This window comes from Eschrichtius robustus, chromosome 1 (genome assembly GCF_028021215.1).
Source record: "Eschrichtius robustus isolate mEscRob2 chromosome 1, mEscRob2.pri, whole genome shotgun sequence".
NCBI classification, from domain to species: Eukaryota; Metazoa; Chordata; class Mammalia; order Artiodactyla; family Eschrichtiidae; genus Eschrichtius; species Eschrichtius robustus.
In genome coordinates this window covers 50330818-50358233 of record NC_090824.1, presented here as the reverse complement: position 1 = coordinate 50358233, position 27416 = coordinate 50330818, and the positions used below count along the sequence as shown (strand labels likewise).

General features: G+C 40.1%; 1 protein-coding gene across 2 annotated transcripts; it reads left to right on the top strand.

The window, feature by feature from the left end:
- The first annotated feature begins 19967 nt into the window (after positions 1–19967).
- Positions 19968–24458, top strand: ARF6 (ARF GTPase 6). 2 transcript variants are annotated; one of them, XM_068545669.1, is made up of 2 exons: positions 19968–19992; positions 20672–24458. In XM_068545669.1, exon 2 carries the CDS (start codon positions 21158–21160, stop codon positions 21683–21685), a length of 528 nt encoding a protein of 175 aa, XP_068401770.1. In that variant the 5' UTR covers positions 19968–19992; positions 20672–21157; the 3' UTR covers positions 21686–24458. The 2 variants fall into 2 exon arrangements, with proteins under 2 accessions (XP_068401770.1, XP_068401766.1); XM_068545665.1 differs by lacking the exon at positions 19968–19992 and adding an exon at positions 20466–20571.
- The last annotated feature ends 2958 nt before the right edge of the window (positions 24459–27416 follow it).

The window sequence follows — 27416 nt, the reverse complement described above, 5'->3', positions numbered from 1 at the left end:
TCCCCACGTGTTCGTTGCCCATTACTGTTGGGGGAAAAAAATCTAGTATCTGAGTAGACTGTGCAAAAATTACGATTTGGCAGCCTGAAGTCTTTTTGAAACAAGACTAGGTTAGGAAGGCATAAAGAGGAAGAAGGAAAAAGAATTTCCAGCCATGGTAGATCTGCAATCAGCTGACCTTTTCTGTCTCCTACCGGCAATGTTTTCCATCCCCCTTCTCTCTTAGAAACTGGTCCAAACTTCCCCCTCAACCTCCTCTCTTGCAGCAGGTAACTCTTGCAGCAGGTCCCTCCTTTATGTTGATGGATAAATTAAAGGTCATCAGAAAAAACTCAACTCCTTGTTACTCTGCCCTTCTCTGAAATTCATCTTTACATCTTCAAGGGAGGGCAACTCTGTTGTCTCTTCCTATCTTAGACCCAGTAGGTCGAAATTCCTCCATCAATCATTTCCACACCCATCTTCTCTTTCTCTCCCTCTCTCTCTCTTATATAAAGAGATTCTGAGCTTTCTTTCAACTCTCTTCTTTGACCTTGTCTCTCTTTCCAAATAAAATCTGTTGTTTTCATAGCGGCACTTCCTGAAAGCATGTTCTACAATTACTACATTCACTTCCTAACATTCTATCTTCAGACCACAGCCCACCAACCCACTGAAATTATTCTAAAGCTACCATATCTAAGCCTCCTAATTGGCAGTTCTAAGGGACTCTTTCAGACTTGTGTGACATAATTTACGCCCCCCCCCCCAGCCCCAACTGAACCACTTGTGACCACTACCTCCTCCCCGAAGGTTTCTTCTCCCTGGTTCTTGTTAACAGCCTCTGCTGGGTCCTTGAAAGCTCTGCTGATCTTTCTGCCCACTGTTTAAATATTGTTCTCTGTAGTTCCTTCGTAAACCTTCTGTGTAGTCTTGCCATGCTCTTCATGAGTGACCTCATCAATTCTCAAGGCTCTCAAAACTATAGGTCCAATGTGATGCTCTTTCCAGAGCTCCAGATCTGTGTTTCAAGCTGCCTACTAGGTGTCACGCTGAAATTATTCAAAACTTCAAATTCAACATGTGCAAACAAAATTGATCATCTTCTGATCCCTTCCTCCAAATGGTGTCTAACCATTCCTGTATTCTCACTCTCCACCAATACATTTAGTTGGTCACTTCAGAACTCTCTGAGTCATTCTTCACCACTGTTTGATTCATTTAACACCAGATATTTATTTATTGTCTATCCAATGACGGGCAGTGTGCTAGGCGATGGAGATGTAGTGGTGAAGAAAAGGGACACAGTGGGGCGACAGAGAACAACATAGAGAAAAAAAAAGTAATTACAAGTTGTGTTAAGTGCCGCAAAGGAAACGAAGTGCTGAGATAAAAACAATAATGGCAGGAAAAGGGAAAGGGACCTACTTTAGAGAAAGCAGTCATGTAAGCAGATAGGGTAGGGGGTCCCTAGAGAAAGAGAACCAGGCATGGCTTTCTTGACATAAGAGAAGCCATTTTTGATCTAAGCCATTTTGTGATCCAAGCCTGGCCATGATGCTTATCCTTGAACAGGTCTCTAATGAATGATCTTAAGGGAAAAAAAGAATGAAGGAACAAGTGTCTGTTATCAGGCAAGAGAAGTAACAATAGCAAAGATAATATATGATTTATAAAGACTCCCAGTTCTGTTTCAGCGGTAAAGATTAGCCTGAAGTGCTCAACTACCAGATCAACTGGAACCTAAGGGATGATGATGTTGACCTTTTCAGACCCTCATTACTTCAATCAACTAAAGCTTAGACTCTGTCTACCTTTGCCCCAATTCTCTGCTGAACTCTCCTCTGCCCAAGCCCCTTCATGATTATGCATTTATCCTTAGCTTAAAATTTCCCCAATTTTGCAGTTCCGGGGGTGGGGGACACACTGCTTTGGGAAAGATCCCTGGTGTTCTCCTTACTTTCTGCAGGTAATTAATTCTTCCTTCTCCCAATCTTTGGCTTGGTTGTGTGTTTTGGCTCAACACCCACCAAGAGGCCAACCGAGTTTTTGGGTAACAGCCAGATAAGCCTCCTTGAGGAGGCATCATTTAAACTGGGAACTGAAGAATGGGGCGTCAGTTAAGGTACTTCAATTGCAAGCAATAAGGACTGTTTGTAAACTGAAGTAAGCAAACTTCTCTTAAGAAGGAATTAATTGGAAAGAAATGGGAGTGTGAAATAAAATTGATATTTTATGGCAAGACAAGAAAAATTTAAACATAAAAAATTCTTCTCTGCCCTTTGGCCTCTTCTCTCTCCTGCCACTGTGCGTAGTGTATCTGCATCATGCATTGACCAAACCTTCCCCATCAGCAGGAATACCTGCCCAACCATAAACAGCAACATTCTCCTAGCATCAACAAGACGACTCCTTAAAAGATAACATTCCTTCTTGCTCTTTTAAGGGGTCACCTGACCTACCACGATGACATTTAGATCTGGATTATGTAAACTGTCAATAATACGTCATTTGATGTACAGCCTCTGTCTCAAAAAAAAACTTATATAACTGTGCTTTTACTTCTAATGGATAGAACAGTTCTCAGAGCTTTCTGACATGCTCTTCCTGGGTTATAATCCTCAAATTTGGCTTGATAAAACTTTCCAATTCTTTCTTAGCTCGACTGATTAATTTTTTTGTTGACAGGAGAAATGTGGCAGACTGATAGTTGTCCCCCCAAATCTGTTTTTCCCTTTTACTAATAAATTTTTAGTTGGGCACATGAAGCCCAGGTTAAAGACCACATTTCCCAGTTTCTCTTACAACCAAGTGTTGTCAAGTTCTCACCAATAGAATATGCATGAAAGTAATATGTGCCACTTCTGCCTCACTTGCTTAAAAGATAAATCAGTTGTCCTCCAGTTCTGCTCTTTTGCCCTTCTCCAGAGCTAGATGGCGCCAATGCAAACCCCTGTCAGTGCCCAAGCTTTAACCATGCAAATGAGGAAAATATCCTAGGGTATGGTAGAGCATTAAGAGGAAAGAAACCAGGGTCCATGGATAACTCAATGGAGCTGAACCACCCTGCCAGCCTGGGCCACTTCTACCTCCAGACTGTTACGTGAGAAATAAGCTCCTGTAACCAAGCAAGACCCTATCGGGCCTTCCCAGGACAGACCCTCCCCCCGCCCCCCCCACCATGTCCTCTGCCTGCCTCTTGTTTGTAGAAAAACTTTAGCCTCCTAGGCCATCCCCAAGGACCAAATAATAAATTTAATCAGAGAAGCGAGAAAATGCAAAAACAAAGGAAAACAGTCAAGCAGACAAAATAATAATAGTTTAGCTATTAAATAAAGTCAAGGACCTTTAGTTCCTCCTCAAGGGCTAGAGATAATATTCTGAACCCTATCCTTTGAGCTGTTTTGCAGATACTGAAATCCCCACCAGGTGGAAGAAGTTAACTGTATGCTGCCCACAAGAACGTAGACCCCAGATGGCTGGGATCAGAAGGTTGATGATGGTGACGCCTGATTACCTCACCACCAACCAATCAGAAGAATGTCCATGAGCTGATCACACACCCTGCAACACTCTTGCTCACCCTGTCTTTAAAAACCTTTCCCTGAAAGCCACTGGAGAGTTTGGGCCTTTTTAGCATTAGCTGCCTAGACTCTTTGCTTGGTGCCTGCAATAAACACCACACTTTCTTTCACCACAACCCAATGTCAATACATTGGCTTTACTGCACTCAGTTGAGTGGACCCAAGTTTGGTTTGGTAATGCTGCTATTTCATTTAAATCACTATATTTGGGGTTTCTATTATTGCAGCATACTCTGTACTCTGATTTAGGGAAGCTCACAGAGGAAAACCCTGGCTAACCAAAACTCAGAAAGGGCAGGAACTGAAAGAGTTCCAGGCATCTCCAGGACACCCCAATGGGATGAATCAGCCTCAACCTCCCGTAAGGAGACTGATTTTCTATTTTGAGTCCTGTATCCTCCTACAATCTCTTTTTATATTCATATCCATGTTTTCATTATAATTATGTTGTAAATAAAACTTTTATGTTCTGCTTTTCAAATTTGTCACTATACTTTTAGTGGCAGTATAAGTTTCTCAATTTGACATAAAATTTATGATTTAAATTAAACCACTGTCAGTTACACTAACCACCATTTCATCATTCTATATTTTTCACCTGTATTGTTTTATGAATTAGTGATGTGCATAATATCCAGTGCTAAGTTAATTATGCACAAGCTTGAATCAGTGCTTGCTTTTTTTATGTTCTGTCACTTTTCTTCCAGCTTTATTGAGGTATGATTTTCAAATAAAATTGTAAGATATTTAAAGTGTACAATGTAATGAATTGTGTATATTGTGAAAGGATTCCTGCCATCAAGTTAATTAACACATCCATCACCTCACATGTTTACTTTTTTTTTGGTGAGAACATTTAAGTTGTACTCTCTTAGCAAATTTCAATTATACAACACAATGTTATCAACTATAATCACCATTTTATACGTTAGATCCTCCGACCTTATTCATCGCATAACTGAATGTTTTCACTCTTTTACCAACCTCTCCCTATTTCTGTCACTCACCTGCCCCTGGCAACCGTTTTCTATTCTCTGTTTCTATGAGTTCAACTTTTTTTTTTTTTTAATTCCACATATAAATGCGACCACACAGTATTTTTCTTTCTCTGGCTTATTTCACTTAGCATAATGCTCTCCAGTTTCATCCATGTCACAAATGACAGGATTTCCTTCTTTTTAAAGGCTGAATAATATTCCAGTGTGTGTGTGTGTTTTCTTGATCCATTCATCTGTTAGTGGACACTTCGGTTGTTTCCATACCCTGTTTATTGTGAATAATGCTGTAATGAACATGGGAGTACAGATGTCTCTTCCAGGTGATGATTTGTTTCCTTTGGATATACACCCTGAAGCGGAATTGCTGGATCATGTGGTAATTCTACTCTGACTTTCTTGAGACACCTCCATACTGTTTTCCTGAGTAGCTGAACCAGTTTACATCCCCACCAACGGTGCACAAGGTTTCCCTTTTCTCCACATCCCCGCCAGCTTTTATCTAGGTTTTTTAACAGTGCAGAAAACAAGGTTATGGTCTGGCTGTCTGGGGTTTTGCTTTTTCAAAACATAAACCTAGTGACAGTTAATTTTGAGGCACTAAATGTTGGAATAGATTCTGCATTCATTCCAAATGGTTATGTCTCAATCTGTCTACGGAACTCCCCTCATGGAGCTCAAGCCACTTATAAATTAGTCCTTCGGGGGAACGTTAAACGAGAAAGAGCATGGGCTCTGACGCAGAAGCTTTCTGCCCCGGGCGGGGGAGAAGGCTTGTGGGCAAGCGGGGTCCGGGCTTGCAGCCTCAGCAACTATCAGGCAGGGCCTCACAGCCCGGAGAGAACACCTGAGGAGGAGATCCGACGCGGCCGAAGAAAAGAAGACGGAAAGACCACCAATCAAAGAGGGGAAGAACGCGCCCAGGGGACTGCCGCCGGCGCTGACCCCCAGGCAAGCCCCTCCCACTACTGAGGAATGGGAGAGGAGCCTGGGCGGGAGAGCTCCACTGGAGCGGGGAAGGCGGGGCCTCCCAGTGGGAAGGCGGGGCCACCGGGAGAGAGAGAGGCGGGACCACCAGGGGAGGAGAGGAGAGGCGACGGGGGCCTGGGGAAGGTGGGGACACCGGGGCGGTGGGTGGAGGGGAAGGGGGCGAGAGGCGGGGCCACCAGGGGAAGGAGAGGCGGGGCTTTTCGAGGACCGAGAGGCAGGACCGGCAGGGGAAGAGAGGGGAACCGCCAGGGGGCAAGGCGGACAAGGTACCAACTGAGACGTCGGTCCCTTGGATCTCAGTCCAGTCCTGGGCTGCGTCCTCCCAAAGAAGGCTCCCGAGCCCCGCGCTGTGGCAGATTTGTTCGCGGGCCCCTTACGGCCGCGGGATCCTTTGCTGCTGCGGGCAGGATTTTCATTATGATAGGTTATTTGCATTTCACAGACATGCCCCTGTGGGCTGACCCTGATTCTATTACATTTAATAAACGAACCATGGATTAACGAGAATTAACGCTTTGACGTAATAAACATTACGTCTTGGCCACACTCTGCTTGGAGGAAAAGCCTTTAATATAATTAATACACAATATCTCACAATATCTATCGTCGACCCAGAAACTCATTTCTTGTGGCAGGTTTTCAAATATCAGAATAAATCATGACAGTGGACACAGTTACTTATACGGTGTCACGCTGCTAGACCTATAAATATAAGTTAAACTTGTGGGGTCATTTTCCTCAATTTGAATGTTTTGACTTTCAACCGACAGTTCTGCTGAAGTGTTTTAATGTTTAAGAACTTAGTAGAACTCCATTATAGCATGGCTATTTGTTACATTGATTCTGATCTGACGTGGAATAAATCACGTCCCCAAACCAAAACTTAATACATAAAAATCCCGATATTTAACAACCTTTATCGCAGCTATCGATTCTATCTCTTTACACCAGTGTGACAAAAGCTTTCTGCTGTATTTAATTTATCCGTTTTTAAAGTATTAGAATGAATTAGAATGTTTCATTTTCATCAGATAAAGTTTGAAAGAGTGCTTCCTTTGTTTGAGGACCCTGTAGACTTAGCCTAATGTCACGCCCTGCCAGAATAATTGGCAAATTGATTTGCTTTTTCGTAAATTTCAAGTCTCAAGGTTAATTACTTATCGAGGTTAATATATTTGAACAGCCTGGCTTTTGATAGAAAAACAAATACTTTAAACTGCATACAGCTTATACTGACTAAGGTGAGAGGGGATCAAGATAACATTCTTTGTTTAAATCATTCATTCACACATCCAACAATTAACCATTGAGCACCTGCTATGGGCTAGGTGTCCTGAAGGGTCAACTATTATTTAATATTGGGGATAAAGGTTAGCTTTGAGAATAAAAGTGTAAACAGAGAATCAAGGAAGTTGCTTGACGTGATACAAATAGTCTAAGATATAGGTTTATGTCTATTCACCTTGGACCCTGAGGAAAGGGCATAATTTCTAAGAGAAGAATGATTGGAAAAGTTCTGATCTTGCATGACTGCTGGCCTCTGGGTATGACTAATATAAAAATCCTAGGGCTTTCCCTATGTAGAGGTGGTGAGGAGGGTAAAATCTTCCCCTTGAATCAGTGGAAGATCACTGAGGCTTTCTGAGGTTCAAATGGCAACAAACTTTCACTTTTATCTTGGAGGGGGAAATTTTAAACTTTTTGAGTGTGGTTTAGACAACTTCCTATTACTTGTTGAGATTTTATGATGTGATGGTTGAATATATAGCACCATGGTGCTTGCTAGGGGATGCTTTATAAATACATTATGTTATCAGAAGTCACATTGTTAATAATTAAATCATATTGTGTTACACCAAGTTTTCTGTGTATGGCAATTTATGATCAAAGTGATTTGTAGTTTCCACAGGGGTTGCTTTTAGGGCTAATGCACCCTGAAAGTAGCCCTATTTATACAGAGAGTACTGAAGGCACAGGCTGCTTGTGCCTGTTCAAATGAACCCCCTTGCTGTACAATGGCAGAGCTCTAATTCATTTTGTGGCCCAGCTCATTTCCCAAGGGGCCATGGCCTGGCATGTGGCAAGAAACGAAGAAAGACAAAACCACTACATATTAGTTGCAATATTCTGTAAAAGGAGACTATAGTCACCATGTTGTATGGATAAACAATATTACACATTACAAAAAGGGTATTTATATAATCAAAACAAATGTATACAAATGATGAGTTATTATTTATCATTATTAAAATGAATATTATTGCTCTTGTACCGTAATATAATAATAATATAAACTAGAAGAGTGATTTATCCTTTGTGACAAAACATTTATTAAACTTTTAAGCCCCTTTAGGCTTTCATTCATTCATTCTTTCCTCTGTCATTAATCATTAAGGAAATGCAATCAAAACCACAATGAGATACCACTTCATACCTACTAGGATTGCTATAATTTAAAAAAAAAACTGGATAAGAACAAGTGTTGGCAAGAATGTGGGGTGCTCTTGTTGGTGGGAATGAAAAATGGTGCTGTGAAAAATGGTTTGGCAGTTCTTCAAAAAGTTAAACATACAATTACTGTATGGTCCAGTGATTCCACCCCTAGGTATATACCCAAAAGAATTGAAAACGAGAAGTCAGTTACGTGTATATGGATATTTGTTGCAGCATTATTCACAACAGCCAAAAGGTGGAAACAACCCAAGTGTCCCAATGGAAGACTGGGTGAACAAAATGTGGTATTATGGAATATTACTCACCCATAAAGAGAAATAAAGTTCTGATACATGCTACACCATAAATGAACCTTGAAAATATTATGCTAAATAAAATATGCCAGGCACAAAAGGACGTATATTGTAGTAGTCCACTTATATGAAATAACTAGAAAAGGCAAATACATAGAGACAGAAAGTAGAGAGAGGCTGAGGGGAGCAGAGAATGAAGGGTTATTGCTTAATGGATATAGAGTTTCTGTATTGGGGTGATGAAAAAGTTTGGGAAATAGTGCTATAAATTTCCCTTTCAGCACTGCTTTAGCTGTTGTCCTCCAAATTTTTATACATTGTATTTTCATTTTCATTCATTTCCATGTATTTTTTTTTCCCTGAAGACTTACTCTTTGACCCACGGATTATTCAGAAGTGTGCTGTTTAGTCTCCAAGGGTTTTGAGATTTTCCTGTTATCTTTCTATTATTAATTTCTAGTTTGATTTCACTGTGGATAGAGAATATACTCTGTATGATATACAGTTCTTTAAAATTTGTTTTATGGCCCAGGATATGGCACTTGATAAGAGTGTGTATTCTGGGACTTCCCTCGTGGTCCAGTAGTTAAGAATCCGCCTGCCAACGCAGGAGACACAGGTTCGATTCCTGGTCTGGGAAGATCCCACATGCCATGGAGCAACTAAGCCGGTGAGTCACAGCTACTGAGCCTGCGCTCTAGAGTCCACAAGCCACAACTACTGAGCCCGTGTGCCACAACTACTGAAGTCCGCACACCTAGAGCCTGTGCTCCACAACAAGAGAAGCCACCACAATGAGAAGCTCGTGCACCGCAACAAAGAGTAGCCCCTGCTCGCCACAACTAGAGAAAGCCCACGCACAGCAACAAAGACCCAACGCAGCGAAAAATAAAAATATATAAATAATAAAAATAAATTATTAAAAAATTTTTAAAAAAGAGTGTGTATTCTGTGGTGTTAGGTGAAATGTTCTATAAATGTTGATTATCTTGTTGGTTGATGCCACTGTTGAGTTTTTCTATAAACTTGTTGATTTTCTGTCTAGTTTGTTCTATCAATTATTGCAAGAGAGGTATTGAAGTCTCCAACTATAATTGTGGATTCATCTATTTCTTCTTTAAGTTTTTGCTTCACACATTTATGTTCCTTTGTTATTGTTTATAATTGTTTCTAATGCTTCCTCAGCAGACATTTAGAACCAAATCAGACAGTGTGATAAAGTTTTGCTGCAGTCATCAAACATAATTTAGAAAACTCAAAGAAGAGAAGGAAAAACTATTGTATTTACCTATATTTTTACTTACAATGTTCTTTCTTCCTTCCTGATATTCCAAGATTCTTTTTTAAAAAATTCTTTCCTTTCTGTTCGAGAACTTCCAACTTCTTTTGGCCATATTTTAGGAAAGTTCTGTTGGTGAAATTCTCTTAATTTTCCTTTATCTGAGAATGTTTTGATTTTCCCTTCATTCTCAAAAGATATTTTCACTGGACATAGGATTCTGGGTTGACAGTTCTTCTCTTTTGGCACTTAAAACATGTCATGCCACTTCCTCCTGGCCTCTATGGTTTTGGATAAGAAATCCACTGTCATTTAAATTGTTTTTTCCCCTTGTCGGTAAGGTGCTGTTTTTCTCTGGTTTTGTTCAATATGTTTTCTTTGTCTTTAGTTTTCAGAAGCTTGACTATAATGCATCTTGATGTGGGTCTCCTCAGATATATGCTATTTGGAGGTTTGTTCAGCTTCTTAAATCTGTAGGTTTATGTCTTTTGCCAAATTTGGGAAGTTTTTAGCCATTATTTCTTTGAGAACTTTTTCAGCCTACCCTCTTTCTCCTCTCCTTCTGTGAGTCCAATGATATGAACATTAGAAGTTTTGTTATAGTCACACAGGTTTCTGAGTCTCTTCTCATTTTTTTTTTTTAAATTCTATTTGCTCCCTGTTGTTCAGATCAGGTAATTTCTATTGTTATATCTTCCAGTCGACTGATTCTTTTCTCTGTTCCTTCTATTCTGTTTTGGGTCCACCCATTGAGTTTTTAAATTTCAGTTATTACATTTCTTCAGCTCTAAAATTTCCATTTCGTTCTTCCTTATATCTTCTATATCTTTGTTGAGATTTCCTATTTCTTTGGTGAGACTCTCTATTTTTTCAGTTGTTTCAAGTGTGTCCACAACTGTTCATCGAAGCATTTTTATGATGGCTGCTGTAAAATCTTTGTCAGATAATTCTAATATCTTTGTCATAGTGGTGTTGGCATTTATTGATTCCCTTTTTTCATTCAGTCTGAGATCTTCGTTTGAGAATTTGATGATTTTTTGGAGAATAATCTGTAATTTTTGGTTGAGATCTGAATATTTTGAGCATTATAAGACTTTGGATCTTATTTACCCTTCTGTTTTAGCTGGCTTCTTCTAGCACCTCTCCAACAGGAAAGTGGAGCACCACCTCATTACTGCCAGGTGGGAACAGAAGTCCAGGTTCCTCATTAGGCCTCTGTTGACAGCCTAGGGGGATGGCTCCTTGTTACTGCTGGGTGTGTGGTGGGGATTACTGGCTTCCCACTAAGCCTCCAGTGATACCTCCCTGCTGGAAGGGGTAGAAGTGCCTCATTACTGCTTCCCACATGGTTTTCACTGATACCACACCACGAGGGGTGAGCAGCGTTGGGGATGAAGCTAGTAATGGTGGAAGAGGGTGCTGGCCTCCATATGGTGAAGATCCTGACTCTCCAGTAGGCCCCCTCTGATACCACCCCAGCAGAAAGGAGAAGGCATACCTCCTTACTGCCTAGTGGAGGCGGAAGTCCAGGCTTCCCATGTGGTCTCCAATGACAACAAGGGCTTGGGTGGGGCTCATCACCTCCTGATGGGGATGAAAGGCCCCGTTCCCTACTCTGCCTAGTGGGGAGGCAGGAGATTGGGACACCTCGTTAAGAGCCTGGCAAGGGTGAAAGTCTAGGCTGCTCACCTGGCCCTGGCTACCATGGGTGAAGGTGGGGCTACAGTATTTTTCTTTGGGTTTTAGCTGGAGTAAAGTGGCTATTTTCTAAAGGTTTTCTGTCTTGCTAGGTTGCCCCTTTCCTAATCCTTTTTTTAAGGAGAGCAAGCTTTCCTTGAGGCTTTTTGGCATTTCCAGGTTTCCAGCTTCTTGAGCTCTAAGTCTGGGATAGATATGGCAAAAAGAAAACCCAGAGAACTCACCACCATGTCATTCCTTGGGCCTCTAGGTCTCTAGTCAGTCTGCCTTCTTCCCTCCATTTTCAGAGTCTTCTTTTTTTTTATTTTTATTTTTTTTTTTAATTTTTTTTAAATAAATTTATTTATTTATTTTTGGCTGCGTTGGGTCTTCGTTGCTGTGCGCGGGCTTCCTCTAGTTGAGGCGAGCAGGGGCTACTCTTCGTTGTGCACGGGCTTCTCATTGCTGTGGCTTCTCTTGTTGCGGAGCACAGGCTCTAGGCACGCGGGCTCAGTAGTTGTGGCGCACGGGCTTAGTTGCTCTGCAGCATGTGGGATCTTCCTGGACCAGGGCTCGAACCCGTGTCCCCTGCATTGGCAGGCAGATTCTTAACCACTGCACCACCAGGGAAGTCCCAGAGTCTTCTTATGCTTGTTTTATATGTAATGTCCAGGATTTTTAGTTGTACTTAGAAGGAGGAATTGGAAAAAGTATGTCTACTCCGTCTTCCTGGAAGCAGACTGTATTAACTTTTTTTGGTTTTTTTTTTTTGGCTGTACCACATGGCTTGTGGGATCTTAGTTCCCCGACCAGGGATTGAACCTGGGCCACAGCAGTGAAAGCACCAAGTCCTAACCACTGGACCGCCAGGGAACTCCCCCAGATTTTATTAATTTTTATGATTACCTTCTATTCAGGGCAAATGATATTGATTGAAAAGTTCTCCAGCAATTCTGTGATGTCTCTTTTCCTCCCACATTAAGAGAATTATTGCTATAGCATAACGGAATGTATTAAATTATTCTAAGATCTCTATAAAGGAATTCAGGAATAGGTCAAAAGACCAGGTCACAGAACAGTTTAGAGCTTTTCATAAATTAATTAGATTTATCAATAGTCCACTCCTACCTACTCTAATTCTAATGTTGGTTTTATTATGTAATAGTGATGGTAGTATATAATTATTTTATATTAGGTATTATTATATCAGATATGATTCTCCATGAAGCATTAAAGTCTGTGACTTTGATATATTTATGTTATTTGATTGTTAAAATTTTGTTTTGCTTACACACTACATTGATATGTTTTGTAAAGCTATAACTTGTATTTGTAAGTAACAGAAGCCTACTGGAGCTTGCTTTAGCAAAAAGAAAGGTAATTTTATATAAAGATACAGGTACTTCATGAAACTCAAGGGTTGGTATGGAGACAGACTCCAGGAAGGGCCTGGAACTGTGCAGTGGAGCCCGAGGAATAATCTGTTTTGTCTCTACTTCTCTCTGAACGTCTGCTTTTTCTTTCTCCCCAAAGACTAACTCTGTCTGCCACGCAGTACTCAAAAGCAGAATATGGCTGTGACACAGTCCCTAGTTAGGAGGATATGGACCCGCTGGGAAGAGACATACTGATATGGTCTTCCTTCCGATCTGATTTTAAATTCTTAGGAATAAGAATCTGATTAGCAAATTAGGATAATGAGTCTATCTGTGGTCCAGCTGGTATGGCCAGAGATGTATGTGTGGAAGGGTCACATGGAAAAACCAGTAGGACTGACAGGAGTCTACTCCCGCGCTCTTGTGGATGGGGATGGCCATTTCCAAAGACAGCCTAAAAGTGACCAATAAACTGGGTATCTTGTTCTATTCCTAGAATCTTTGACATGCGGTTAACAATGTATCTATATGGAAATTGTTATAAAGTCCCAGGTTAACCTTATATAACCAATATTACTACTGTGAATGTAAGTTGAATTCATGACTTATGTTTATTATAACGTTTAAAAGATATAATAAGCAGCAGAAAGACCCATTTTTACATTTGGAAATAAAGTCGAACATCAGAAACTGCTTCAAAGGCTCTAGAACTTTCCTTTTCCAGCAACAATCTAGTCAATTTGGGAAGTCAGCACACAGGGTAGCAGGTTTTCCCATGGTGAAGACAGCATAGGAAATGCCGCCCTAGTTCACAAGAGAGAGTCACAGCACCATTGACCCTGGTTTATTAAATTGTCATGTTACCCCTGAAGCCAGTCTTTAGCTCAGCAGACTTAACGTTATTTAACTATTATTTGTGGACATATAATCCAGGAGGTGTCTTTCTAAGCCTTTTGGAATATAAATCTTTCTTGCTTGAAATGGAAACAAACTCATAAATTTTGCCCAGCTAAGCCATTGTTAAACTGGTTATAGTGTAACATTTACCTAGGATTTTACAACCATTTCCACACTCATAAATCTTGGTCATTGTGTTCAGAACTGTATATTAGAGTAGGAGCAACTACAGACAAGAATATACTGATGGTCCAAAGGTACTGAATAGCAAAAACTGTTCCACTGTTTATTCTTGGTGCACATAAAGCAATATTAAAAAAAGAAAAGGTTTTGGAGGAGGAAATCTCATATAAATCTACCTGGTTATGCTTTTCTAAGGAATTCTTCCTTTCAACCCAAAACTGGGTTTTGGATTAGGTTAGGGTATCAGTTTACAACATTGCCAAGCTCTGCTTTTCAATACAATCCTTTTCTTTTTTCCTTCCTTCCTCCCTATCTCCCTTCCTTTTTTCTTTCTATCTTCCTTCCTTTCTTCTTCTTTCCTACTCACTTTTTCATTCATTCATTTATTCTCTTTGAAACAGCACTATGTGGCATTTAAAACCATTTAATTATTTGGTTTCTAATCTATAAACAGTTGTAAATTTACTGACTTACCAACTGTTTCTTGAGATTTGAAATACTGATTCTTTTCTCTGGATTCGGTAACATGGAAAGTCCACTTTTCTTTTACCACCAACCTAATCATGCGGAGCATCTCCTTGAGAAGCTGAATCTCCAACCAGCAAGTCAGAAACTAAGGCAGATCAAATGCAAAATCCCATGCTAGAGGCAAGGAGTAATACACAGAGCTAAAACTGCATGATGCCTTAAATTAGTAAATCTACTTGTTTAGTACCATTGTGACGCATTCACCAATTAGGGGTCACTGTTTTGCTTAGATGCCGTTCTCTTCCTGTATCTCTAACAATAAGGGAAAACAAAACCAGAAACAAAACAAGACAAAGCAAAAGACAAAACCTATAAATTAGGAAATTTAAAGCTGGAATGACTATAAAGACAGGACAAGGATTTTAGCCCTCAGATCTTTGGCGTCCCTTGAATGTCTTCCTCAAGGGCACGCTGTGCACCAATACACTGCTATACAGTATGTTATTGTACGATAACAACATAGCTGCATAACTGATAGCACAGGGCCCAACAACTGTTACTGCACACACCACACGCACTGTTGTTTTATTACTTAATTACAAGGTTTGGAGTACTCAGTCAATTAAGCAGTCTGAACGATTTAGCCTCTCTGTTCTAAACAAAAGTCTTTTTCAGAGAATCAATATTGTAAACTAACTATCTGTCAGTTTAGGCCAAAGTATCCTGCTTTAGCTTAAAAACACTCTTCTGATATTGAAAATTAAATTTCTGAGATTATATGCTTCTTAACAGGGGATGTTATGAATAGTTCCAGGATATGAAATGTTTCTCACTCCAACAATTTTAGTGATTCAAATGGTCGATTTGAAAACAACACATTCATAAATTTCCATGAGAAGGAACATAATTTTAACAGATTAGAAATAATGATGATTCTATAATTTTACGTGTATGATTATTTTCAAATGACCATCTAATGGGAAAATTACTAATACAATCAGATGTTCAATTCGTACAATGTTGGTAAAAGATTTTATTTTGAATTCTTTAAATTAAAATGTGTATTATTCAGGGTTCTTATTCACAGTCAAGAAAAACCGACCCTGATTAACTTGAGCAGAAAATAATTTTATTGGAAATGTATCAAGAGGGCCCACAGAATTGTCAGGAAGGCTGTAGAGATAGGGTAGAAAAGACACTGCTAGGACTATGTCATAGAATTGATGGCTTTAGACATGTCCTGCTTGTGCTTTCACTGTGACACTTGTTGCCATTGGCACTTCTGCCATTGGATATCTGCCACCAAGCTGCTGGACTCAGTCACTCTGGACACTTGTCCCAGCAACTGTGGAATTTTGAATCTCTCAAAATTCAAAGCCTCGACTAGGACATTGATTAGTTAATTGGTTGAGCCCAGTTCACTTACCCAAACCCTAGCTACCAGGGAAATAGGAAAAGGAATATCTATTTGGCCCCCTTCATCTTTCCTTCTACCTAAATTGTGATTCAGTCAAATAGGAGAGGTGTTTGCATACTGGGCAGCCAAATGGGAAGTATCTACAGACAAGTTTTAGTCTAGAGCTTATGGCTTTGGTCGTCCTATGGTTGCCAAGTGTCCTGTCTTACTTTCTCTTCATTTAATGGTGTTGGCTAGTTGATAGGGCTCTATTAATAATTCAATAAATTTAGCTATAATTATAGTATATTTTCAGAACACTTTTCTTTGCAAGAATTTAGAAATAGTTATGCCTCTGTCTGACAGGTCTAATGCCTTGGTAACTTATAATGGATTATTGTGATTAAAGTTTTTGCACTACACTATGCAAAAATTTGTGTGTATGGGTATACATCTTGGGGATGAGGAATAAGAAAATAAGTAAAGTTCAGAATTCATAGAATTTTTGATGTGAAGGGAAGTTAGCGATTAGTTCAGTGCTTCTCAATCTTAGCTACACATTAGAATCACTCAGGGAGCCTTAAAAAAATACTGGTGGGTAGAACCTCTATCACAGATATTTTGACTTAATTAACCCGGGGTGGGCTCAAGAATTTATAGTCTAAAAATGCCCCAGCTGATTTTAATGTGCAGCCAGAGCTGAAAACCATTGATCTAGTCCAGCTTCCAGAGTTCACACAATAGCGAAAAGAACACCAGACTTGGATCAAAAAAGTGTTAATTCAAATCTCCTCTGTACCATTTATAGATCTTAAGAAAGTTGCTTACTCTCTAAGTGCCTCGGCTCCTTCAACTGAAAAGGAGAATAACATATACTGCCCTAATCAATTAAGAGAGATTTCTCTATTGCAGGAACAGAGAAATTGATGATCAATGAGGATGAACAAATTACCCAAGTTAAACCTAAGTAAAGAAGTATTGGGAGTAAGTTAAGGATGTAATTTAGCTTTTTCTATTCACTTGTGCCACTAGACTATGTTGCCCCAGTGTTTATTTTTATGGTCTGAAGCCATAACTATTAAACAATTTGCTAAAATATCAACTGTAATTCAAACTTTTCTTTTAGTTCTATCTTTTCCACTTTTAATATTGCTGAAAATGAGATGAAGTCTTCATACTCAGGCATAGCTAAAGTAATTATCAAGGTTTTGATTGGGATATCAGTTTTTTTTATGGTTAAAGAGGAAGAACTAGAAAGTGGTTCCTCAGTGACACAGGGAGAGGAAGAGGGAGTGAACTATCATTTTGGTTCCCACCCTCACTGTGTGGTCAGAATTTCCCTGGCCCTGCATGGGATAGAAAGAAATATATGACAGAGTCATACAGAGTGAGTGATTTTTTAAAAGCTATAGGAATTCAGAAATAGGGGTAAATAGCATGGGGTGCTATTGTTAAGGAAGACATTTATTTATTCTTAAAGTGGAAAGCTAAGTCATTTTATGAAAGTAAATATTATTCTTAAAAGATGGTGTTTTAGTCAGGATTATAATAAACATATGTGGCTGTTGAACAGATTAGAAATTATGAAATGGTGTTTTCTAAAAGAGAAGCCTGGTTTGAAAGCAAGCTGGAGAAATCTCTTTATTTGCAGGCTTTGAGTTGAAAAGCAGAGATCCATTTTTCTACAGCAGTTAGTCTTTGGAGTTTCATCTGTGTCTATAATTTAAAACAGTGAAACAGAATGCAAACTGAGAAATCTAATACTTTGTTTCATAAATGTAAATTTTAGTTTATTTGTAAAATTTCACTGAATGACTAATATTTTTAGAATTGAAATTTACTTTTTGAATTGTTAATTGTTTCAAGAAAGTGTCAAGAAAACAAAATATTTCATCAGTGGTATGATTTAGTAGTCCCCTAAATTGTTACTTTTTGCAGATAGTTTGGTTTTATTGAAATGCACTGTTTAAAAAATTTTGTATACATACAAAGTTAAAATTTTTCACTGTATTTATATTCTGGCCATTATTATTTGTTTTATGATCATTACTTAAAAATAATCTATTGTATAATTTATTGTATGAAGAGCCACTATAAGATATGCCACTGTATGAAAATCTTGATTAACCTATTACTGCAAACTGCAGATAAAATAGTATGTGCCTTTCCTTTTTTGTTTTGTCTCATCTGTGGTATAAAAGGTAATCATTCATTCAAATAACGACTGAATTCCTGATACCTGCATGCTGTCACTGAGGACATTATGTGGACAAGGCAAAGTCTCTGCCTCCATGTATTCTTGTAGAAGATGAATGGAAGTTGGCTTTCAAAAATGAACTTTTTTAGCCCTAGCACAGTGTCAGTGCCAGGTAGATGCTAGTGCTTCAAGTTGCTTCCATTTTTAATTATATCACACCTTTCACTGAAAAATAAATCCAAGTCCAGCAGATCAATCTTCCATCTAGTTGGAAAAATTGGAATCTGCGCTGAGAAAACTATTATTATGTTGGAATGAAGCAAAATACAGTACTCACTGCCACATATAAAAAAATTCCTTCCTCAAATATAATAATAATTACTATAGCACTTTATTTATTTATTAATATAATCTTTTTTTTTATATGTGATTTTTTTTTTTAACTTTTGGGCTTATTTATTTATTTATTTTATTTATGGCTGTGTTGGGTCTTCATTTCTGTGTGAAGGCTTTCTCTAGTTGCGGCAAGTGGGGGCCACTCTTCCTCGCGGTGCACGGGCCTCTCATTATCGCGGCCTCTCTTGTTGCGGAGCACAGGCTCCAGAAGCGCAGGCTCAGTAATTGTGGCTCACGGGCCTAGTTGCCCCGCGGCACGTGGGATCTTCCCAGACCAGGGCTCGAACCCGTGTCCCCTGCATTGGCAGGCAGATTCTCAACCACTGCGCCACCAGGGAAGCCCTATAGCACTTTATTTATAGTTATAAAGCATTTTAAGAAATACAGGGACCCTTGAACAATAGGGGAGTTGGGGGGCTCACCTCAATGTAGTCCAAATTCTGAGGATAACTTCTTAGTTGGTCCCCCACATCCCAGGTTCCACATCCGTGGATTCAACCAACCCGGACTGTGTAACAACGTAGTACATATTTATTGAAAAAAAGCCAAGTACAAGTGGATCTGTGCAGTTCAAACCCGTGTTGTTCAAGAGTCAACGGTACCATAATCGAGCTTCCGAACAACTGTGTGAAGTACTCAGGGAGAGAGCATAATTTGGGGGTTAAGAGGATGAGCTGTAGATTCACCATTTAATCTCAACTCTGTGACTTTCAAAAAATTATTCAACCTCTTTGACCCTCAGTTTCCACTAATACTCAAAGCTACCTCACATGGTTGCTGTGCAGATTAAAGTAAAATATTTAAAGTAATTTAGTACAGTGTTTATGATAACCATCAATAAACAGTGACTATTTTCATTCGAGATGATATTCTTCATCTCGTTCAACAGATAAAAAAATGAAGTTTACAAAGACTGCAAGGAAAGGATTCACAGCTATAAAACGGAGGGGTAACACTCTGAACCCCAATCTTCTGACTCCAAATCCTTCTTTCAGTTTTAAGACAGGGCTTACATATTAAGGCAGATGGTAAGTAAATTAAATCATTGCCAGTATATTAATAACTTAAGTAAATTTACTTCAGGCTGAAGTTTGTAAGGTTATCATTTAACCAATCTACCATTATCAAACTTTCTTAAATTGTGACATAAAAAGTATGTTACCTTATGTTACTACAGCATCTTCTTAAAAAAAAAACACACACACACTATTTTCCTGTTTTTCCTCCCTTTGGTTTTTTTACATTTCAAGCTTTCACCTTTTTTGAACTTTAAGTCTAACTTTACCACTAACGATTCGATACAAAAAGGTTGAAGTTTTCTAGAAACATTATTTAACCCTCAAATGGGGTTTGCGGACAGAAAGGTCAGTGTTACACTCAGTTTACACAGGGGGTAACTCAGTAAGGTTAAATGTCCAAATCCAGGCGACAGAAGTAGTCTTTCTGATTCCAAATCCTACGCTAAAATTATATCGTCGAGGCTCCTTAAAGTTAAGAATGAGTGGCTGGGTGAGAAGCTACTACTAATCATACTAAAAGGAGATGATATTTAAATATTAAAAATGACCACCTTCTAAAAAGTTGAAAAAGCGGCAAGGCACGGGAACTTTTGATAATACTGTAATTTTTAAGAAACGTGGACTGGTCCTGACGAGATGTGTAAGATAGGGCTCCAATGTCCAAAAGACGGGCTTCAGAGCAAACCCAAGCCCAGTAAAAGCGCCGCACTGACTGGCAGATTCCACGCGAACCACTAGCCTCCCACGTGTCTTTCAGGAAACGCACAGAGCACGAGGGATAAAGGAAGCCAAAGAAGGCTGGGGGAAAGGTAAAAACTGCGGCTAGGGCTTCCCTGGGAGACTGAGGGCACACGAAGGCTGGGGCGGGCTGGAGGGAACTCGCGGAACATCTGGCGGGCACCGGGATCCGAGAACAGGCCTGGAAGCCGCACAGGGGAGGCGTTCGTCAGGGGAACGGGCGGTCCGCGGGCCCCACACCGTGGAGCTCCGCAGTGGATCGGCTCCTCTGGTTTGAATGGGGGCGGAGGAGGAGAGAGTGCGGAAGAGGAATGCAGAGAGTGGACGAGACGCTAGAGCAGCGACAGGTGGCCGCGCGGGAGAGTCCGAGATTCGCGGGGGTGGGGGCTAGCCGCACCTGCGAGCCCTCTGAGCCGCCGTAGCCCCGCCCCCCCGCGCGTGGCGCCCCGACGCTTAGCGCGCGGGCCGCTCTCTTTACAGAGGTCGCTCTTGGCCGAACGGGCGGCCTCTGCGCGCCTGCGTGGTCGGGAGGGGAAGTGAGGCGGTTTCCTCGGCGCCTTTTCCGGCGGCGGCGGCGGCGGCGGCGGCAGCAGAGCTGGGAGGAGGCGGTGGAGGCCGGAGGGAGCCCGCGCGCGGGGCGGCGGCTGGAGGTAACCTCCTGGGCTGAGCTGGCAAGGCGGGCCCCCTCGGTCTCCGCTCTTCTCTGGGGCTCTAGCAGTAACTCCCTTTTCCCTCTCTCTGTGTCTGCAGGCAGCGCACCGAGTTCCCGCGAGGATCAATGACCTGACGGGGCGCCGGAGCCGTGCTGCCTCTCGGGTGGCCTGGGTCGGTGGTGAGCGTGGTGCTCGCGGACCGGGAGCCGGGCCGAAGGGCCGCAGTCTCCCGCGGCGGAGCGAGGAGAAGGCGGAGGAGCGGGAACCGCGGCGGTGCTCGCGCGGCGCCTGCGGGGGGAAGGGCAGTTCCGGGCCGGGCCGCGCCTCAGCAGGGCGGCGGCTCTCCCGGCGCAGACTCAGCGCCCCGGCGGCCGCGGCGACTGGAGGAATCAAGTTGTGCGGTGGGTGATGCCCGAGTGAGCGACGGGTCCGGGCCTCTACCCCGAGCAGGCGACTCCCACGCAGGCCGCACGGGCGCCCTCGCGATTGGGAGGCTCCGTTTCGGTTTCGCGGCGGCGGCGGCGTTGTTGGCGGAGGGGACCCGGGACACCTGAATGCCCCCGGCCCCGGCTCCTCCGACGCGATGGGGAAAGTGCTATCTAAGATCTTCGGGAACAAGGAAATGCGGATCCTCATGTTGGGCCTGGACGCAGCCGGCAAGACAACCATCCTGTACAAGTTGAAGCTGGGCCAGTCGGTGACCACCATCCCCACCGTGGGTTTCAACGTGGAGACCGTGACTTACAAAAACGTCAAGTTCAACGTGTGGGATGTGGGCGGCCAGGACAAGATCCGGCCGCTCTGGCGGCATTACTACACCGGGACCCAGGGTCTGATCTTCGTAGTGGACTGCGCCGACCGCGACCGCATCGACGAGGCCCGCCAGGAGCTGCACCGCATTATCAATGACCGGGAGATGAGGGACGCCATAATCCTCATCTTCGCCAACAAGCAGGACCTGCCCGATGCCATGAAACCCCACGAGATCCAGGAGAAACTGGGCCTGACCCGGATTCGGGACAGGAACTGGTATGTGCAGCCCTCCTGTGCCACCTCGGGGGACGGACTCTATGAGGGGCTCACATGGTTAACCTCTAACTACAAATCCTAATGAGCCTTCTCCGCCCATCCCCCGGAAGGAGAGAAATCAAAAACCCATTCATAGGATTATCGCCACCATCACCTCTTTCAATTGCCACTTTCTCTTCTTTGAATTTGAACTCTGGAGTTACAGTTCTGCGGTTTGGGGGAGGGGGTTAGGGCTTTTCTTTTTTGTTTCTTCTCTTTTTTTTTTTCTTTGCTTTGCGTTAGGATGCTCTGATCTGACTTTTTTGACATGAACACAAAGTGCTAGATGCTCTTGTTGACTTCCAGCAAATGGGATGGGGGAAATATAGCGGTTCTTGGTAAATTCCTTTATAATAATGGTTTGATTTTTTTATTTCGAGAGAATCTTCTTTTCCAATGTATGCTTTTTTCCTTTTTGCCCAGTTTCCTTATCACTTGCTGTAGATGGCTTATTTTGCATTCATGCAGACTGTGTTGCAAGTCTGTTTCATCTAGTAAACTGAAAATTATTGCTTAATCAAACTGCCGTTTGTCTTTTATATTTAAGGCTTTTTTCCCCTCCCTTATGAGTTCTGACTTTAACTTAGTAAATTCAAATGTGACATTTTATATCTAAGACCAGTATAGTAAACAGCCCACAGTGGCAAATAATGAGTAATATCATTGTAATATGTTCCAGTTGCACATCACTGTGTTAAACAGGTAATGTAAGAAGTTCTTTGAAATTTCAGCTCTTAAGTTCTGAAACATACATCATGCATGAGTAAGGATAAAACTCAAGTTCCCCGTTACATAGCTAACTTACACTGCATAAAACTATGAAAATGTAACCTGTCAAGGACACAGATTTTTTTTTTTTCACTGCGAAGTTAGCAACTTTGCTGTGTTTTCCCTCTTTTTTAACTTTAAAAATAGACTTTTCCAGAAAATGGAGCAATAATGGTGTATGCCACACACAGATGAAATATTTGTAGATATTTTAAGTGACTTTTGGGCAAAACTGGAATATATACTTTTACCATGTTTCAAATGTCTAAGACCGGTAGTTTTTAAATTACTAGAATGTTTACTTTATTCATTTATAAAGCATTTAACAGTTCAAATTACATGCACCTTTTACCTAGTTGGAAAAAAAAATTCGTGTTTCCACATTACAGCAATTGATTAAGCTGAAGATATAAGTCTTTTTTTTTTTTTTAATAGATGAGTGATCCATATCTCCATTAATTAGAACACTGGAAAAGATGTTTTATGAAAAAGGTATTCTGTTTGATTAACTCATGCTAATAGTCAGATATCCTGTTGGTTCAATAATACACTATCTCCTTTGAGGAAGGAAATGTGATGAATGAATGATGTGTAGACTTGAGGAATGACAAAAGGGGAAGTAGGATGCAGAGGAAGAACCTACAGATGACAATGAATGTAAACTTATTTTCCTTCAAGGGTAAGCAGTGTGCTCACTGGTGATATCCAGATCCTAACAAGATTACTTGCTTAGCTGGTTAGGACCAGTAACTAGATTATTGAGACCACTATGATAATACTTTGAACCAAATGTTAATGCTTGATACAGAATTGTGTAGCAGCGTCTGGTTCTTATATAGCCTTAAGGATTCATTTTAGAGATCCTCAAGGAATTAAACTTAGGGAATTCAGAAATGTAGACTGCAAAGGCAGTATACAGGAAAAGGTGGAGTGGGTTTTGTTTATGAGGGTGTCTGAAAACTAAAATTGAACGGGATATCATGGTATATGATTGGACAGTATTGGTCCTTCATGCTTTGGCCATATTGTATAATGGAGCTTTTACCAAAGATGTATGAGAAGTATAAGGCTATAGAAAGTTAACTCTTCAAAGTAAAACTCTTGACAAACATTTTACTTAAAACAGATGAGAAAAGGTGCTATGTTGTAGGCTCCTAATGGTGCAGAGGGATTTTTGAATTCAAACGCAACTAAAGTATAAAGTTCTCAGTTTCACTTTCGTAGAAGTATCTCTAGAAATGAAGCTGACACACATCTAAGAACATTTTAGTTGCTTTTAAAATTCCCATAGCTCCATCATAAATTTAATTACTAGTGTTTTAAACGATTACATATTAAGGTACATAAACATGGGTTATATAAATATCAATGTTATAGTAACATCCTTAAGCGACAAGCACAAAGGTATAAATGCCTAAACTGGAGGAAACTTGAAACCCTCATGTTAATTCTTAAATGTAGTATTTCTAACTTGTGACAGACAGATTGGTAGGCAGCCATTTTTTGTTTGTCTTAAAATAACTGGGGGCATAGTTAAAATTTTATACATCAAGTGATTGCTATGGAATGTTGCAGGTGAGATGTGGTTATTTTTAGTTTATTTGAAATGTCTTAACTGAAGGTGGGGGGAGGAGGGAAAGCAAATATTTGAAATTTGGAAAACCTTAAACCTTTTGCTAAGAAACTGTAATTTTCACTTACATTTTCTTTAAGGATATAAAAGGTTGATAATTGATGTAGTTAAATTGAATCATAACCATTGATGATCATGGGGCAGGTAATTATAGCCTGCAAAAAAAGTTACAATCTAAGAAGTTAAGAAATAAGATCCTGAAGTTTTTGTTTAATTGCATCAATTTCTGTATTTTATGTGAATTTATAAACTGAAGTAAGTTTTCAATGAGGTTAATCTTGTCTAATATAAGTAAATGAGTCTGTAGACTGTGATCTCCCCAAACGAAAAAGTACAGTACTTGGAATTGTGTTCTTTATGGTTGTAGTGTTGGTAAAGCACTAATATGCAGAAAATAAAGGAATTACACAGTGCAGTTTCTCACGTTACGTTACTCGTTTGAACTAGATTAAGTGGGACGTGTGGTGTGTTGGGCCATGTTATTCTCCAGGGATATATGGTATAAAGTAACAGTTTGGGAGTCACCTTGCTTTTATATGAAGAAAAAAGGGAATCTGTTTGTTTCTTATAATCCTGGCTATATAGGAGGTTTTGCCCTGATTTAGTTCCACCAAATTTAATCTGATTTTATAACTTAGGACACAAAAGCAGTTGGAAATTTTTTAAAAATGAAGGTTCTATAGCAGTTTTTATTATGCTACTGTTTTTTCAGAAATCACAACCTTAGAGTTTTTAGGACAGAACTGTGTCTCTAAAGAATTGGCCTACGGAGTAGTCTTAACCCTTGACAATTGACTTTTGGATTTTAGAAAGTTTGTCTTTCAGAAACCAAGGTTGCTTGTCTGATAAGAATGGCAGAATTGTAGCCATTTAGAAAATAAAATAGTAGATGAAGAATAACTTGTTGGATAAAGGGGTTTTTAAACACATTTCCTTCCTTGTAGGCCTCCTTCTTGGATTAGCAATTTTTGTAGTTTGATTTTAGAATATCTTAGTGTGATCTCTAGTATGATTTAACTCCCACATTAATGTTATTAATGGCTATCAAGTATCAATTTACCAGAGATAGCAGTAGAAGATATTTTACACTTTAGTGAGTTATGTTTTAATACAATTTAGAAATATAGTAGCCATAATCTGAATGGTGGTGGAGCTTACTAAATTCCCAAAGTTATTTCCTCTATACCTTGCCAAGTATATATATGGATTATGATAAGGCAAATCTTTCCTTATAGGTAAAAATTGTTAAACCACATATAGCAATTAAAAATAACTTGTCTAATCACTGAGCCTAATGTATTTGGAGTATAGTATTCAATAGAATCTAGCCTTTTGCTTTGTTTATATTGAATGGTAAAAGACAAAGTAGGAAAGATTTGCAATTACAATATTACAAAATTTATAAAACGGGAATGTTGGGAGATGGAGTGATAGAAGAGGCAAAGTAACTTTTCCCTCCCCGCTTTGCTAAACTTGAAAGTTGCCAGACTAGATTAGTGAGTTGAATGGTCAGGGAATAAATACATACAGGTGAGGTCAAAGAGGCAGAACAGGTCTGTAGAGGGGTTTAGGACTAACAGTTGAAATTTGTTATTAAATAAGCCAAAGTAATGGTAAACTTCCAGGGAATTAGTCTAGAAATAACTTACTTTGTGGGACAGGAAGAAAATAGGTTTGAACTTTTCCCCCCTTTATTTAAAATGTTTCATGACTACTTGAAACAAAAAAAAAGGTATTTGTCAGTCTTCTTGAATACCTTTCCACTTGTCTTCATTTAGATATACAGTTGACCCTTGAATAACATGGGTTTGAACTATGTGGATATAAGTGGGTCCACTTATACATGGATTTTTTATTTTCCAGTAGTAAACACTACAGTATTACACAGCCTGGGGTTGGTTGAATTAGTGGGTGCTGTACAACTACAAAGTTATGTGAGGATTTGGATTTTCGATTTTGCAGAGGGTCAGCGCTCCTAACCTCCGAGTTGTTCAAGGATCAACTATATTTCCTCCATGGTATTTGTTTCATAAGTGTGAGGGTAGGTTTATTTATTGAGAGCCTACTGATGTGCCTGGCACTGTTCTAGGGACAGGAGATACATCAGTGAAAAAAAAAATCTGCCTTCATGGAACTTATATTGGTGTTGGGGGGTTGGAGTGAGAAATAAAAACGTTAGGTAATATACTATGTATTACATAGTATGTTATATATATAGGGAGACTGATAGACATGTATTCAGAGAAGTCCTCATTGAGAAGGTAACATTTGAGCACATATTTGAGGGAAGAAAAGTTAGTATCAGTGAAATTGATATAGTAACAAAAAGATAGTATGTATAGTGTAAAGCTGGGGTGGGGAAACTGTGGCCAAGGGCAAATCTGGCTACACTTGTTTTTTGTTTTTGTTTTTCTAAAGTCTATTCAATTTGTTACAATATTGCTTCTGTTTTATGTTTTGGTATTTTGGCCCTGAGGCATGTGGGATCTTAGCTCCCCAACCAGGGATCAAACCTGCACCCCCTGCATTGGAAGGTGAAGTCTTAACCACTGGACCGCCAGGGAAGTCCCTATACTTGTTTTTATAGGGACTAAGTTAAGAATGGTTTTTTACATTTTAAAGGATTTTTAAAAGACTGCTCAAAAAAACAACTGTGAATATGTGACAGAGACAGTATTTATCCTGAAAAGCCTGAAATATTTACTTATCTGGCTGTTGATTGAAAATGTTTCTTGACTCCAGATCTAAAGCCCAATTTTTATTTATTTATTTTGGCCACACCAGGCAGCTTGCGGGATCTTAGTCCTCCAACCAGGGATTGAACCCACGCCCTTGGCAGTGAAAGCGCGGAGGCCTAACCACTGGACCTCCAGGGAATGCCTGCCACAGTCTTACCACGTTTGAACAGTTAGTGAGACTTTGAGACTTATATTTGAATAGTCTAACCTGGATTTTTTTCCCCCTAGATAAGTTTAAATATGTGAAATCAGTAGTTTTTCAGTATCAGTTTTAACATTCTTAAAAATTTTGTGAATAATTTCATTAAAAGTGTTTCCTTTATTTTTATGGTGGTTTTACTGGTCTTTGGATATAAGTTAAAACATGCTTTTCTGTTCAACGTGCCCTTTCCTCCAGAGAACCTAGATTAGTTTGGAATAGTTTCAGGTACCATCATTGAACTGTGGCTTTTATTCAGTTGGTACTACTGTAATCGAGGCCTGAGTCCAGTACTTTTTATTATGAAACTTTGTAAGATGAAGTGTTTTATTGAATTGGAAACTAATATGATGCGTGATATTTGGTTTCTTCTTGTATTATTCCTCTAACCAATATAAACTAGGAAAAATAATTTCACACATGAATTACTTCTTGC

What these genes read in the sequence shown, in the direction of transcription:
- ARF6 (XM_068545669.1), top strand. Translation starts at nt 21,158, where the DNA reads ATGGGGAAAGTGCTATCTAAGATCTTCGGGAACAAGGAAATGCGGATC.